The sequence below is a fragment of the Phalaenopsis equestris genome, unplaced genomic scaffold (genome assembly GCF_001263595.1).
Source record: "Phalaenopsis equestris unplaced genomic scaffold, ASM126359v1 Scaffold001032, whole genome shotgun sequence".
Lineage (NCBI taxonomy): Eukaryota > Viridiplantae > Streptophyta > Magnoliopsida > Asparagales > Orchidaceae > Phalaenopsis > Phalaenopsis equestris.
In genome coordinates this window covers 310970-326732 of record NW_018165471.1, presented here as the reverse complement: position 1 = coordinate 326732, position 15763 = coordinate 310970, and the positions used below count along the sequence as shown (strand labels likewise).

Genomic DNA, 15763 nt, shown 5'->3' with positions numbered 1-15763 from the left:
ATCAGAATTTAGGTACTGATCTCGAGAACAACATGAAAATAGTGTAGAGAGTTTTTGATGTTAATCTCATTGATATGTGACAAGTGAAGTTTTACATTGGTGAGAAAAAATTTGTGAGACTTTGTGCATAGTATGTAACTCCACGAGGATGTGAGGAGATTGGTGCAAACAAAGACAGTCGTGCTGCGCAAGCAAAGAGTAAGAAACGTCAAACTCGAGATAAAAAAACTCAACAAATTCATCATTTTCCTTCCTTGTTGTTTTAATCATATTTAATTATCAAAGTATGTTTTTAAAACTTAATTTTCATTGGTTGATCCTTGAAAAGGATATTTTATTTAAAATTTGTTTTCATCAAAATTTTTTATTGTTTTATTCTTTGTTCATCGTAATTTTGAACCGACATATGGTTCTGTGGGTTTTTATCCATCACACAAAAGGGCAATTTGATAAATATGTTGAATCTGAAAGAAATTATATTAAGTTGCTTCAAATAAGTGTTACAGACTGAATACATGCTGAAAGCATCAAAATAGACAATCATGGTGAATACATCTGAAACATCATATGCTGATTATATATCATATATGCTGCTCTGACGCAGTACAAAAGGGGACAAAACTGTCTGTCTGTTCTGTAGGATAAGCTCTTCATGAAGCTAACATGCTAAGGCACGCTCCAAGACAATGATTTCTTTTTGCATGTACTTAGAGGTACAACCATTTCATAGGTTGTATGGTTGTAGTTCCTTCAATTCTAGATTCGGTCAAAATCCATACGACATCTTGTTGTCATCCATCCTTCTAAGTGTAATGGAAACTTTGCGTTGTGGCACTCCAGGAATGCAGTGCTTTGCTAGATCATCTCTTTTCCCTTTAAAATTAGAATTGGACCCACCGGCTGTGGAATTGCAACTGATCCTCTGAACTCATCAGGTCCGACAACGTCGATTTCTTTCCTAAACAAAATGTCTCTTTTACTCATGAACGAGATCGTGCAAAAAGGTCTGACAAAATCATGGATTTCTATATATGGGGGAATATAGTCTCCCTCTTCATAAATGTTGACGATACAATTGTTTGGAATGCAGTCCGCTGGCAGCACACTACATCTGACCATCCTTTTCATCATCTAGTTTATTGTGGGAGGCAAAGGATCCACCTCGTCGTGTCTTAAGATCCTCGAGGGGTTCCCTTGCCTATCCTTGGTAAAATTATAGCAATAACCACATTGGATGGTTATCCTACCTTTTCCACGGATCCACTTTCATGGTTCTGAATAAGTTCTTTGCATTAGCAGACCAGCTCGACCTCTGTCTCTCAGGTCAAAAATGCAGTCTAGAATGCTTCATTCTTCACTTTCAGGAAAGACTCTGGTGTACAGTTCTAGACCTTCCAGTATGTTGACAAGTTTTCCCTGAAATTCTTTGTAAAAATCAAACTCTCTTCTCTTTACTTTGCTCATCTTATCAAATTTTTGCCATGGTAATCATCTGTGACTGTCAGGGTCGTTCCCTCATTTCAAAATTCACAAGAATCTATGTTTGCACTGTCTCTGTATCCAATGAGATGTATAATTCTCGAACTGAGTTCCAATAGTTTGAAATCCACTATCGATAGATGTGTACTCCTCTAGAGTGATGTAGCACTCTAAGTGGAAGACATTACATTCTTAACATTCCACAAGTGCTCCAGTGTCTGGTATCTATCTGGGGATCTTGGCGCTGCACATCGGGAAACCCGCACAAAGCTCATTCATAATTGTTGATAACATCAGCTCTGTAGCAAACTCCAACTCATCCTTTGTGGCAGGAAAACTAGAGGAAGTCTCCTCATGCAAGGATCATAGTTTTTCCCCTCAGGAATTAAGGTAAGTTTTCTGCCTCTTTCAGGCATTTTTTTCTTCACATAGGAAAGCTCTATGTTTTCGGTGATTGACATTTTTGCATTGAGTTCTTCTTAACGGTGCATCTCGTAGTCTCTCATCATCAACACTGACAAGATGTCTTGTTGGTGCAGTATCATGGACGACAAGTGACTAGTCCCTTCCATCAGGTTTTGTTGCGTTATCTCTTCCTTCCTCTTCTGTGAGGAATCCTCTTTAATGCTTATCTTTAACAACAACAGAAGCCCTTCTTTCTCTCGACAACTGACCACATCCATCAGGGGACCCTCATAGTCCATGTCGACCTGACCGAAGTCCAAGTCAAGTCAAAGTCTATGAAAGTCAAAGTCTATGATGCCACCCTGAGATGCCCTTTCCTCATTAAGTGCAAACTTTCAGCCATCCTTGAAAGCAAAAATCAGCTTCTGTCCTGACATTTTTTCTGTACACGACATAAAAAATATTTGTGCATTGAAATTTAGCAGGAAGATGAACAAAAAAAACATTTATTAGACAAAATTTTTGTTTACACGGGTGTGAAGATTATTCATTTTTTTTAATTTAATTTAGTAGAAATTCAAAATTAAAAGCAAAAAGGAGAAAGTCGAAGTACACAACTTTAAAAGTTTTCATTTATTGAGATTAATTTTATGACAAAATTTTAGATGCAGTCATAGACGCTTGGTCAAATAAATAACCCATAACAATCAAAGTCTCAAAAAGGTGATTTCAAGCAGCGTCAAGTTGTATAGTATGTCTTCAAATATCGTCCATTGATCAACAATATAGGTTTTTTTACCTCAAAAATCCACCAGCTTGTAGGCTCCTCCTGAATGAACTTTTTGCATGACAAATGGTCCCTCTCAGGTTGGTTCAAAATTTTAACCTATCTTGCGACATGTAAGAATAGGTCTTTTGAGAACAAGAACGAAGTCACCAATTTAAACGTCCTCAATCAGACCAATTTATCATGAGCTTGTACCATTCTCGCTTATTAAAGTTCAAAATTTTGTTGTGCTTCTAGTCGCTTTCCCGCGAGACTTTCTAATTCTTCAAATTCTTCAAATCTGAGTTTTGCACGTTCTTCTATTGTGATTTGGTTGGCGACGAAGACTCTGAGAGACGGTGTCTGAATCTCCAGCGGCAGCACGGGCCTCGGACCCGTATATGAGTGCGTAAGGTGTACATTGAGCAGGAGTTTTGACCGTCGTCTGATAGGCCCACAAAGCTTCTAACAATTTATTATGACAATCTCTTTTATTTTCATCCAATGTTTTCATTAAGAACTGTACCAGTATTTTGTTGAAGGCTTTGGCCAGTCCGTTCTCCATGGGATAGTTCATGAATTTCTATTATCAAGCTAGCACCGACATCTATCACATTTGGAGCGTGGGTCATCATTCTCCCTTCACCAATCTTCTCACAAGCCTTTTTTTCTGCAAATAGTTGTAAGATATTTCAATTTTTGGTAAGCTGAGTGAACATATTACTCCTTTTTTATTTAATGATTAGATAACTCCAATAGTTAATTCAGACTATTTGATTGACGTAAACACATAAAATATTTGAATTGTGAACACTTTAGCTTTTGGTCCAGAGTGACATGTGCTACTACAGGCTCCAACTTTCGTACTTCTAGCACCTCATTCTGAAATGAAGTGACATATGCTTGAAGGCTTTAGTTTGCCCCCCTTAACGAGCCACATAGCCTGTGAGTCATTGTGGGGCATTTAGGCACTAGCGAACTGCGCAATGAACAACATCTTGAAATTGCCAAAAGATTTAATAATTCTTATCGTGACGCCATTAGACCACCCGATGACCAAATCACTCAAAATGTTGTAGAACAACCTGACACTTTAGTGCATTAGAGACTTTGAGCATATAGATCATCGACTAAAAGTAGGCTATGTGGTCGATTGAATTACTCAGACTCTTGTATAATTCCAAGGATTGAATTTTGAACTTCTCAGGGGGCTCAACGTCAATGTTCTACCATGGTAACACATTCTTAGGCTAACAATAGACTTCCATTCGTCCCCCTCAAAGTTTGAATCTTGGTGTGGAGACAACACAATCATTCGCCCCCCTAAGTCGTCCGGTGGACTTAAGGTTTGAGTTCTCTTCGATGGAAGGTTTGGTTCTTGAGGAGGTTTGCTCTGCCTTTAGTATAGTGCAGGCCAGGTTTTTCATTTTTGTCTCACTATTTGATTTAAAGTTCCATAATTTTTTGCCGCACAGTTTCTCTAACTGGCTCCATGTCTGAGATTTCCCTCGAGGGAGTTCCTTCTCTGTGGCATGCTCTTATTCTTGTTGACGACATGATTTCACGCTCACTAAACCATTTAAGATTTTTAATCTAAAAATGTCATGTGAATCACACCCAATGAATAGAAAGTTGGACGATGACTTGAATTTATATTTAGAGAGAAAGAGAGAGAGATAGTGCACAACATTACAAGTTCTTAGAGAGTAAATTCAGTGGCCCTTTCTTCAAGAAATGACCCCCTCATATAAATTATAGGGGTATCTAGTAAAGTTATGAATTTGTCACTGTTTGAATAGGAACACTAAAAGTAATTATTGCACAATTTCATCTTTATATTTGACTCTTGGATCCTTTAATATCCAAGCAAATGTCGGTACTGTTGCGTATTCATAACTGCTTGAAGAGGGGCATTTAATAGTCTTCTGTCATTAAATTGCCTCATATTTGTTCAAACTGCTCTAAGGACTTCATTCTACTGGAAGAACTTCATTCGGCTAGAAGGTCATTGGTCAACCTTTTAGAGAGAATCCTCAATAGAGGCCCTCTGTTATTAAGATGAACTTTAACTAATCGACAGAGGGTGCATCATCGTAATCTAGTAGACAACTCTCATTTGGACAATGAACCTTAACAGAGGATCGAACAAACATTCAATGTGCTGCCCTATGGACATCTTTACTGAGAATCCCAAATTTAGTCGAGTGAGAAAAAATAGAAAATCTTCCCTGAGATCAAATGCTTGAAGTTCTTTCGTTCGATTATACTTTTTATGAGAGGAGTACGATCCAAATGCAGTCCTCCAGTGTCAAATTAATATTCAACTTTTTTTCTAGAAATTCGAGCGATGTATAGCAAGTATTTCAGATGTATAACAAGTATCAGGCTTCTTAAATGAGACTAAAGCCTTAATATTGTAACCGCAGCTGGTTTGCGTCGCTATCGTCAATTCTCCTTCATCTTTGTGCTCATCAGGCATAAAAGCCAGCAAAGGCTTTTTCCTTCAGGCATACTCTTCTCTCCCAATCGCACATTTATATGCAATCTTCCCCCAAAAACCATGGCTTCTCTACTCTTCAAGGATAAGAAAGGAGTAGGACTGTCCGGCGCATCCCCGGAATCTGCAGCAGTATGCACAAGCCTCGAGCACCGGTCAATGGTCGAGCTGCTGATATCTATAACCGGAACCGAAGAAGACCAAGAGCTTCAAATCACGAAATAGCCTCAAACAGCATGACGCACAGCCATAATAACAGAAAGAGCACAGAGAAGCAAAACAAAACTGCGTTAGCTAGTCCTGCGGGCTCTTCTCGCTGCCTTCTAAATGACGGCTCTTCGTTTCATTTTGTATCTGAGATTGATAACTCCGAGGCTATAGTTACAGCTGAGAAAAAAAATCCTGATCTTGAAATATGTGACCAGGAGGAAATAGATGTTCTCAAGGCTCGTACTTCAGCAAGACAGGACCATGTTAGTGTTTTAGTTCGTCTACGTATTATATATATAATTTTTTCATCTTCTTTTTGGAGAGAATTGTTGAGGTTTGTTTGTTTAATTGATTTATTTGTAGGTCGTTGTCTTGAGGGTTTCACTTCATTGCAAAGGATGTGAAGGAAAAGTAAAGAAACTTGTCTCCAAGATGGAAGGTTTGTGGCTTTGTCTTACTGCATTATACGAGCTATTGTTGCTTGCTTTTAGTCAATTTTCTTTGCAGTCAATTTTCTTTGCTTTTAATCAATTTTCTTAACTTTTAATAGAGATTTGCTGATGAAGAAACAGGAAACTGCTAGTTTAATTTTCTTGTGTTGGTATACATGCTTAGGACTTCTTATTAAGTCTAGGTTTAATTGAGTCAAGTTTGTTCCTTAATCTCAGGAGTTAGTTGTTATTTTTCTTGATTTTGCTTCTTGTTATTTTCTTGACTAATTTTTAGGTCTTTTTCTTGGCAGTTTGTTATTAGCTCCAAGTTTAAATATTGTAAGCCTACACAAAAGGGTGTGTAGTTTTAATTTTCCCTTCAATCTAATGTAGTTCTCTTTAAGTTTTCTCTTCTTTCTCATTTCAAGAAACCAACATCTTGAAACAAATTTTAAAGTAATAACTTCGAAAACAAATTTTGGTTTTTATAATTGTTTCTCAACGAAGAAACACAAATTTTTTTGTTCTAATCTGTGGTAGGAAAAATGGTGCTAATTTTGTCTGTAGATTTTCATGTGTTTCTGGTGAATTAGCAAATTGCTTTTGGACTACAGAAGTAGCAGTTTTATAATAACCGATGAACCCTTTTCCTAGCTTCTGTTTCAGCAGGGTAGACAGACTGAAGCATACACAAGAATTAGATCAGAAAGTTTCTAAAACTTTGGAGAACATGATATCTATGTTTTTATTATATAGGAAACTGCTAAATTTAGTTCTAATATGTCTAAAAAAGGTATAGAAATTATAGGAAACTCTCAGAATCTCCTTGTTCCAGCATTAAAAACAGCATCTTTTTGGCATTAAAATCATTAAAATTGTGAGACTAATCTTGAATTGGTAATTTGAATTGATTACACAATTAGTGGCTTCATAATAGACATGAGTTGATTAGTGGAATAAATATAGGAGATATGACAATAGCATGCATTAATTTTGGAATTTGAATTTTAAATTCAAATTCAAAATTCAAATATGTATAATCAATTCAAATAGACGCGTGTTGATGGCACTTAATTCTCTTGCCTTTATTGTGTACGTTTCCTTTTTGTTTCGGTATGTCAGAGCCTAAGCTGAAGGACATGTCGTCACCGAGCAAAGCTATCATTCACTCCAGACTTGTATCTTTTCACTCCTTCAAAATAATAAAAAGAGAATTCCCAAAAGTCCAATCTCATTTTTTTTTCGATTTGTCCTTTAGCGATCTATTAAATTGGAACCAACATTTGGTATCAGAGCCTAAGCCGAAGGACATGTCGTCACCGAGCAAAGCTATCATAGGAGATATGGCATCAACGAAGATCGGAAGAGAAGGGAACGTAACGCTTTCTTATCTGTTACTCACAAAGAGTAATTACTCAGTGTGGGCGTTGAAGATGCATGTGAACCTACAAGCTCAAGGAGTGTGGGATGCCGTGGAGCAAGACGAGGTCGAAGAGCGTAAGGATAAAATGGCTCTCGCTGCCATCTATCAAGTGCTATCGGAGGACGTTCTTCTCATGGTGGCAGAGAAGGATTCCGCCAAGCTAGCATGGGAGACACTGAAGACGATGCACATCGGCGTGGAGCGAGTCAAGGAGGCCAAAGTGCAGACTTTGAGGACTCACTTCGAGGAAATCCGCATGAAGGACCGAGAGATGGTGGACGATTTCGCCATGAAATTGACGTCCGTTGTGACAGGCATCCGCTCGTTGGGAGAGAAGATGGAGGAGATCTCCGTCGTCAAGAAGTTCCTTTGAGTCGTACCACAAAAATACATGCAGATCGTCACCGCGATCGAGCAATTCAGTGACCTCAAAAACATGACCGTCGAGGAGGTCGTTGGTCGTCTCAAAATGCACGAAGAGAGACTTCATGGCTACAAAGACCAAGAGGAGGAGAAGCACCTCTTGCTCACGCATGAGAAATGGATGTCACGAATGAAGAAAAACAGAGAAGCCGATTTTTCTTCCGGATCATCGAGTAGTGGCGGGAATGGGGGGGGAAAATGAGGGCGTAGGGCAAGGTCGAGGTGGAGAAAGCTCACCTCGATAAGAAGACATCAAACCCCGCAAAGACAAGAGCATAGTGAAGTGTTACAATGTTCAAAAGTACGAACACTACGCGTCCGAATGTCGTAGCAAGAAGCCGGAAGAGGAAGCGAACCTTACTAGCCTCCATGATGAGGAGCCAGCGTTGATGTTTTTCGAGGGAGTGACGAATCCCTTGCTCGAAGACGAGGAGACAAACCTGGAAGAGTTCACGCAAGAATCGTCCAAGGAGGAACTAGAGGGGGTGTTACTCAATGAAGAAAAAGTCAAGGCGAACCTCCTTGCAAGTGGTGAGGAGTATAATCACACCGACGTATGGTATCTTGACAATGGAACAAGCAACCACATGACAGACCATTGAGAGAAGTTCAATGAGCTCGACGAGAAAATCGTCGGAAATGTGAAGTTCCGAGATGGCTCACTCATTGAGATCAACGAGATCAAGGGCCGAGGAACCATCCGAGGAACCATCCTATTTGTGTGCAAAAACGGCGATCAACGTCTAATGACCGAAATATATTACATTTCGAAATTAAAAAGATATCATAAGTCTCGGTCAGATGACAGAAGAAGGCAACACAATCACCTTAGTCGGCTCATTCTTGAAGATGTTCGACCGAAATGGCGCCCTGTTGATGAAGGTGGAAAAATCGCCAAATCGGTTGTACAAGGTTCCCTCGAGACAAGCCAAACTCCTTCTCTATTAGCATCACTAGTAGATTCGGCTTGGTTATGGCTGCGAGACTTGGGCATGTAAACTTTTATGCGCTCAAAATGATGGGGGAAAAGGAGATGGCTATAGGGCTGCCTGAGATCACACACCCCAATCAAGTGTGTGAGAGTTGCAGATTTCAAAGCAAACAAGACTGTCGTTTCCTGCCCAAGCCAACTTCCGAGCCGAGCACCCTCTACAACTTGTGCACGCGGATCTATGTGGTCCGATCACCCCGACATCACTCGCCGGTAATAAGTATTTCTTTTTACTTGTTGATGATTATAGTCGTTGGATGTGGGTGTACAGGTGTACATGCTCAAAGAAAAATTTGAAGTTTTTAAAATATTCAAGAAGTTCAAGAAGCTCGTGGAGAACACGTCGGAGTACAAGTTGAAAACTTTACGAACTAATCGAGGCTGCGAGTTCACTTCCCAGAAGTTCGTGGAGTTCTGCAAAGAAGAGGGAGTCGAGCGTCATCTCACGGCATCTTACACACCTGAACAAAATGGTGTGGTGGAGAGGAGAAATCGCACCGTAATGGGCACCGGGAGAAGCATGCAACTCCCGACAAACCTTTGGGGAGAGGCGGTACGACATGCAGTATATCTCTTGAACCGCTATCTCTTGAACTGCTTAACAACAAAGGTGCTAGGAGATTGTACCCCTTACCAAGCATGGTTTAGCAAATGACCTAATTTGAAGCACTTGAGAGTGTTTTGATGTACCGCACATGTGAAGTTTGCAGGTCCACATATCAAGAAGCTCGATGATCTAAGTCCAGCAATGGTGTATCTTGGCGTCGAAGACGGAAGTAAGGCACACAGATTTCTCGATCCACCACGCAGGAAAATTCTTGTGAGCATAGACGCAGTGTTTGAAAAGGAAAAGAAGTGGGAATGGTGCAACGATGATGACGAGCTCATACAAAATTCTATAGAGTTCGGAATTTTACAAGATGATGGAGAAGTAGCGGACTCAACCTCACCAATGACACCAATGGTCACGCCGAACTCTTAACGACAACAAGAGAACTCAGGAAGATCCACAACCAAAGATGCTCCCAAGAAATTTTGCTCACTTGTCGAGGTCTATGCGGAAGCACCACTAGTAGAGATGGATCTTGATGAACTGTTGTTGCTCACTATCGATGAACCAACAACATATCACGAGGCGGCAACCGAGGAGGCGTGGACTAAGGCCATGCAAAAAGAGCTTGATTCCATCGAGAAGAACAAGACAAGTTGAAAAGAGACAGCGAAGGCAGCATCATTAATCACAAAGCAAGATTGGTGGCAAAATGTTACGTGCAGAAGCAAGGAGTTGACTTCGAGGAATCCTTTGCACCGGTGGCGAGACTCGATACCGTCAGGTTAATTCTTGCCCCACAGCTCATCGTGGGTGGGAGATCCACCACTTGGACCTCAAGTCGGCGTTTCTCAATGGTGATATTGAAAAAGAAGTCTACGTCACCCAACCCGAAGGATTCATTGTCAAGAATGAAGAGCACAAGGTGTACAAGTTGTCCAAAGCTCTCTAAGGACTACGTCAAGCACCAAGGGCATGGAATGCTTGCCTTAACAAGAGAATGATGAGTCTGGGCTTCGTGAAGTGTCCTTAAGAGCAGGCTATGTACACGAGGAATCACGGAACAGAAGTACTCATCCTCGGCGTGTACGTTGACGATTTGATCGTAACGGGATCCAACATTGATGGTGTTGAGATATTCAAGAAGCAAATGATGGAATTGAAGATGAGTGATCTTGGGTTGCTATCATACTACCTCAGTATCAAGGTAGACCAAAAGAAAGACCACATCACAGTGGAGCAATTGGCTTACGCAAAGAAGGTGCTGGAGCAATTTGAGATGGTAGATTGCAACTCGAGCAAGTATCCAATGGAAGCAAAGTTGCAACTCGGAAAGGATGCGGAAGGAATCGTTGTGAATCCCACTAAGTATAGGCGCATCATCGGGTGTCTTAGGTACCTGACCCATACTCGACTCGATATCTCTTACGCAGTTGGCATGGTGAGTCGTTACATGGAGCAGCCTACCACTTTACACCAGCAGGCGGTAAAGCATATTCTTCGTTACATAAAGGGAATAATGAGCTACGAGATTCAGTACAAAAGAGGACAAGGAGCTGAAGAACTCATCGGTTTTACTGATAGTGATCTAGCCAGTGATATAGACGACAGGAAAAGCACCAGAGGGATAGTGTTTTTTCTCAACGGGAATCTAATCACTTGGCAATCTCAGAAGCAGCGAGCCATTGCTCTATCATCCTGTGAGGCAGAGTTCATGGCAGCCACTGCGGCATCATGCCAAGCATTGTGGCTGAGAAGTTTGTTGAGCGAGGTGACCGGAAACAAGCCAAAACCAGTAACTCTCTACGTCGACAACAAATCTGCAATAGCATTGATAAAGAACCCGGTGTTTCATGGACGCAGCAAGCACATCGACACTCGCTTCCACTTTATTCGCGAGTGTGCCGACAATCGACAGATCGTCGTGGAGTTCGTAAGAACCGGAGAGCAACGTGCGGATATTCTCACCAAGGCTCTAGCAAGAGTCAAATTTGCGAAAATGCGAGAGCTACTTGGCGTAAACAACTTCGAACCAAATCAAGCTTACGGGGGAGATTTACGGGGGAGATTGTGAGACTAATCTTGAATTGGTAATTTGAATTGATTACACAATTAGTGGTTTCATAATAGGCATGAGTTGATTAGTGGAATAAATATAGGAGATATGTCAATAGCATTAATTTTGAATTAAATATAGGAGATATGACAATAGCATTAATTTTGAATTTGAATCTTAAATTCAAATTCAAAATTCATATATGTGTAATCAATTCAAATAGGCCCAAAATTGATGACAGTTAATTCTCTTACCTTTATTGTGTACGTTTTTTTTTTGTTTCGATATGCCTTAGTTAGTATAAATTGGGTGTTGTGTTGCATTGTAAAACACACTCCAGACTTGTATCTTTTCACTCCTTCACTTTTCACTCCTTCAAAATCCTAAAAGTCCAATCTTAGAGATTTCCTAAAAGTCCAATCTCATTTTTCTTTCGATTTGTCCTTTAGCGATCCATTAAATTGGAACCAACAAAAATGTCATGTTAGCGAACTCCCGAGTACATGTACCAATTTTTTTGGAATTAAAGAAGCATGATCAGTTCTTTTATCATTTCTTTACTGTCTTGGACAGGGGTGACTTCCTTTGAAATATATATGGCAAAGAAGAAGGTAACTGTTGCTGGAAATCTAACACCTCTCAGAGTTCTTAGCAGCGTTTCAAAGGTAAAGAATGCGAAGTTCTGGCCATCACCTCCTCGGGTTTCAGCTTCATTCTAAAGAGTAAATCAAGGGGAAACGATTATTCTGTTACAACCTAAGCTGATTGTGTTTCGAGAATGTCTTTATTAATTGAACAGCTTCTCCTATAACATAATTCTTTTCTATTTGTTCAAATATGTTTCTGATTTCCTATTAATGTTTGCTTACCTTCTCTGAAATCTATGCATAGTTTAGTAGGTGGCTGTAATTTTTTTAAAAGTCAGTGTTGTTTTGTTGGAAAAACTCAATTTGGATGCCTATGATCATTTATGTTTTAATATTATATTTTAAGTTGTAGGTTTGAATTCTGGTTTCAAAATGTTTTTCTTTGTTTGGAATGGAGAAGTTCATCGGTTTGGAAAAAATATGAGAAAAAAGCTTTTTTAGGGTAATATGAACTTTCCTTTTGAATTCCCTCTTGTACTAAAAAATTTGCGCTCTAACTCACCGTTGTCTTTTCAAAAAATGAAAAGATGAACATAAACATTTCACTAAGAACAGAATACATTTCTTTTCCGTTATGTTTCTCAAGGTTTCGTAGGTACTTTTGAAGGAATTCCTTTTCACTGACTGCCGGCTGAACAAAATACTTTGATGAGTGACGACGAGTCTAACAATGGTTATATTAGCCTGTCGGATATTGTTCTTTTATGAGAAAGGAAATGAGGATTTTCATATGATTGGATTTTCTTTTTAACGTGACGTTTTATGTTTTTCTTTTTCAACAAAATTAAGGATCTTTGAGCTATGGGATAATGCTGAACAATCAATAAAAAAATTAATAAATATGTTCATTATCTTTGGTTATTCATTTTAAATTCATTAATTCTTTATTAAGAGCTTGGATGTCGATTTTGATGGAAGTGCAGTTAACTACAAGTTCATGTAACAGGAATTTATGCACTCTACAATAAGTTTGTCCGTACAAATGCAGCATATAATTATGGTTTGCTATTTTATATTGAAGTTGCTCTTAGAATTATCAACAAAACTGACATAAAAATATGCTAAATAATAAAAAAACGGACTATTGAAACATGGTTTTCAAGATGGCCAAGCAAAAACTTTCTGATAAGACCCATCATTTTAACTCTAAATCACGATTATCATTAAAATCAATAGTAGAATGACTTAGATCTAGGGCTAATATTGTTCAATTCTAAATTGTCCTTCGGGTCAAGCCTAAAGAATAGAGTATGATGAGTGGAATGAGAGAGAATAGATAGGGGGAATAAGAGAGAATAGGACGGTGAATAACAAATAGTACTAATTATCTTCGATTAGATTTAACATTCTTTCCTAAAAGGATGACTCCCCTATTTATAGATCATAGGGATGTCTAGTATATTGCACACTTGTCCCTAATTAAGTAGAGACAATATTAATTATTTATGAGCTATTACTTCTTTAAATATTCGTAATTGTCTTATGGATCTTTTATCCCTAGTAACCGTCGTTGGTGCCTATTTGTATTGGTAATCTTTATTGGTGTTGTTTCATATTTATAATGCTCAGCCTAATCTGCTTGTCGCCCATCGATCGACTGATATACATTCTGTCGGTCGATATATATTCGGTTGTTTTCTCGAGGAAGCCCTAAATAGAAACATTATCCTTTGTGAAGGTTTATTCTATCAGACAAAAGGTGTATCATCGTAATCTAATGGGCAACTTTCGTTATGAGAAATGATCCTTATTGATGGTTGGAGCAACCTTTGACACTTTATTTGAATGATCTCGGATCGATTTAGGAGCCGATATTACCTAGTCATTGCCGGCTCTGCCATACACCGGTTATTTGCTCAGATTCAGATGTTCTTTTATTCACTCAATGAAACAGCTTAAAATTGCCTATTTAAAATACATTTTATGCTCATTTTTTAAGATAAATTTATGATCTTGCACCTTAAAGGAAGATATTTTATGTGTTTTCGTTTCATACACAATAAATGGACTTTTGGAGAAATTGAAGCAAACATGGTACAATTTGGAGCCAAAATGAGCAAGGAAGAAAATTCTGACTTTACACATTTTGATATGTCTTTCTATGCTTAATCTTATTTACATTTATCTTTGTGACTACATTTGGTTTTAATTTAGAATTTTTGTTTGTTTGTATGATTTCTACTTTTAAACTTAAGTGTGGTTATGTTTTTTCCATGAATTCTGAGTAGTTTTCTTTATCTTTTTCCTTAAAAATGATAATTTATTAAGATTTGGATGGAAGTTGTGTGAAGTATTAATCTTTAATGTTGGAATAAGTTGTAATGATTTTAAACCATGGTGCTTCATTTACTTCTTGATTTAACCAATTAATATGTTAATATCTTTTGTGAGAACATGTAAGATTCGAGATGGTATTGTCTCAGTCAACTAATGGTAAGAATCACATGATATTGTATGGGTATGGATTATTGTATGGATGAGAATGTAATTCATATGATTGAGTGCAAATAAATAGAGAAACAAACATTGAAGAGTGTAGAATTAGAATACTTTAGAGTGACAGACTAAAACCCCCAATTTGATTTATAATTTTAGGTTTTCATATGAGAAGTTACCCCTAGGTGGAGAGAGAAGAGGGAACTCTACAGTGAAAGCTAGTATCTTCCCTACCAACCCATCTACAAGTCTATTCAAACTTTAAATTAGCCAATGTTTTTTATAGCATCTCTAGTAAGGGTAAAAAATATTTTTTCTTCTATTTGTCACAACACAATCTGAATACTTTCACAACAAAATTCCTATACTTGTTACTGATTCATGATAAGAAAAAAGATATTTTATTTATATTACATTCATTCTATAATTATCTAATTAAATTTAGTTAGTTGTTTACTTTACTTTCATTTAGCAAAAAGTACAGAAAGAATCAAATTTTCTTTCCTATTATAGCATTTGAAGTTTGAGTAAGAATATTTTCCTAAGTAGAATTTGTTATCTAATTTCTTCTGATTTTAGTTGCATATGTTCTTTCATCCCTGTGGGTTTGATTTTCAGGGCTTAATCAAAAAGTCCTATATAACAGATAATGATATGTATACTTGCGTAATATCTCATATTTAAATAAAGTAATTATATTCTTATTTGCTTCGAAGTCAAATTTTTGCCTAGCTGTTACTCGTGATCAAGTTTTTGGCATCGTTACAAAGTAAGAATTATAAGTGAGAAAAAATTAAGATTATAACCGCATACATTCTATTGTCATATAAAATTGGGATTAAGTTTTTTTGCTTCTTTATCGGGGGAGAAATATTATATTTTTGAAGAAATTTGTAGAAATCAAATTTCTATTTTTATAAAGTCTTATTTGAATTTTTAGATTTATTATAAAAATATTTTAGTGTTATTTTTTATAAAGTTCTTGTTTGTGTAATTTTATATTTTAAGTGTTTCGTAGTAATGTATGTGTAGTTCAATTTCTACAAGACTATTGCCCTATGATTCTGAATTAGAAAGAACTATTATATAAATTTAAAAAAAAAATCAAAAATACAGAAAAAGATAAAATTTTAAGAAATGGCAAACCAAAAATCATCAAAATGCTAAAATTAATCAAGAGTTTAGACCTTTAAGAGATTATGCAAACCCTGCAGAGGATGAACTTCATTGTAGTATTCAAAAACCTGTTGTATTCTCTATTTCATTTAAACTTAAACCTGTTATTATCCAAATGGTATCATATAATCAGTTTGGGGGATCACCAACTGAAGATCCTAATTTACATCTTGTCAATTTTTCAATTTTCTAGAATTGTGTGGGAATTGTGTGGTACATTAAAATTTTATGGTATATCAGATGATGTTATAAGACTTAGACTTTTTCCTTTCT

General features: G+C 37.6%; 1 protein-coding gene across 1 annotated transcript; it reads left to right on the top strand.

The window, feature by feature from the left end:
* The first annotated feature begins 5072 nt into the window (after nt 1-5072).
* LOC110032820 (protein SODIUM POTASSIUM ROOT DEFECTIVE 3-like) lies at nt 5073-12054 on the top strand. Its single transcript, XM_020736583.1, has 3 exons — nt 5073-5620; nt 5721-5796; nt 11805-12054. Exons 1-3 carry the CDS (start codon nt 5282-5284, stop codon nt 11948-11950), a joined length of 561 nt encoding a protein of 186 aa, XP_020592242.1. The 5' UTR covers nt 5073-5281; the 3' UTR covers nt 11951-12054.
* Nucleotides 12055-15763: the final 3709 nt, after the last annotated feature.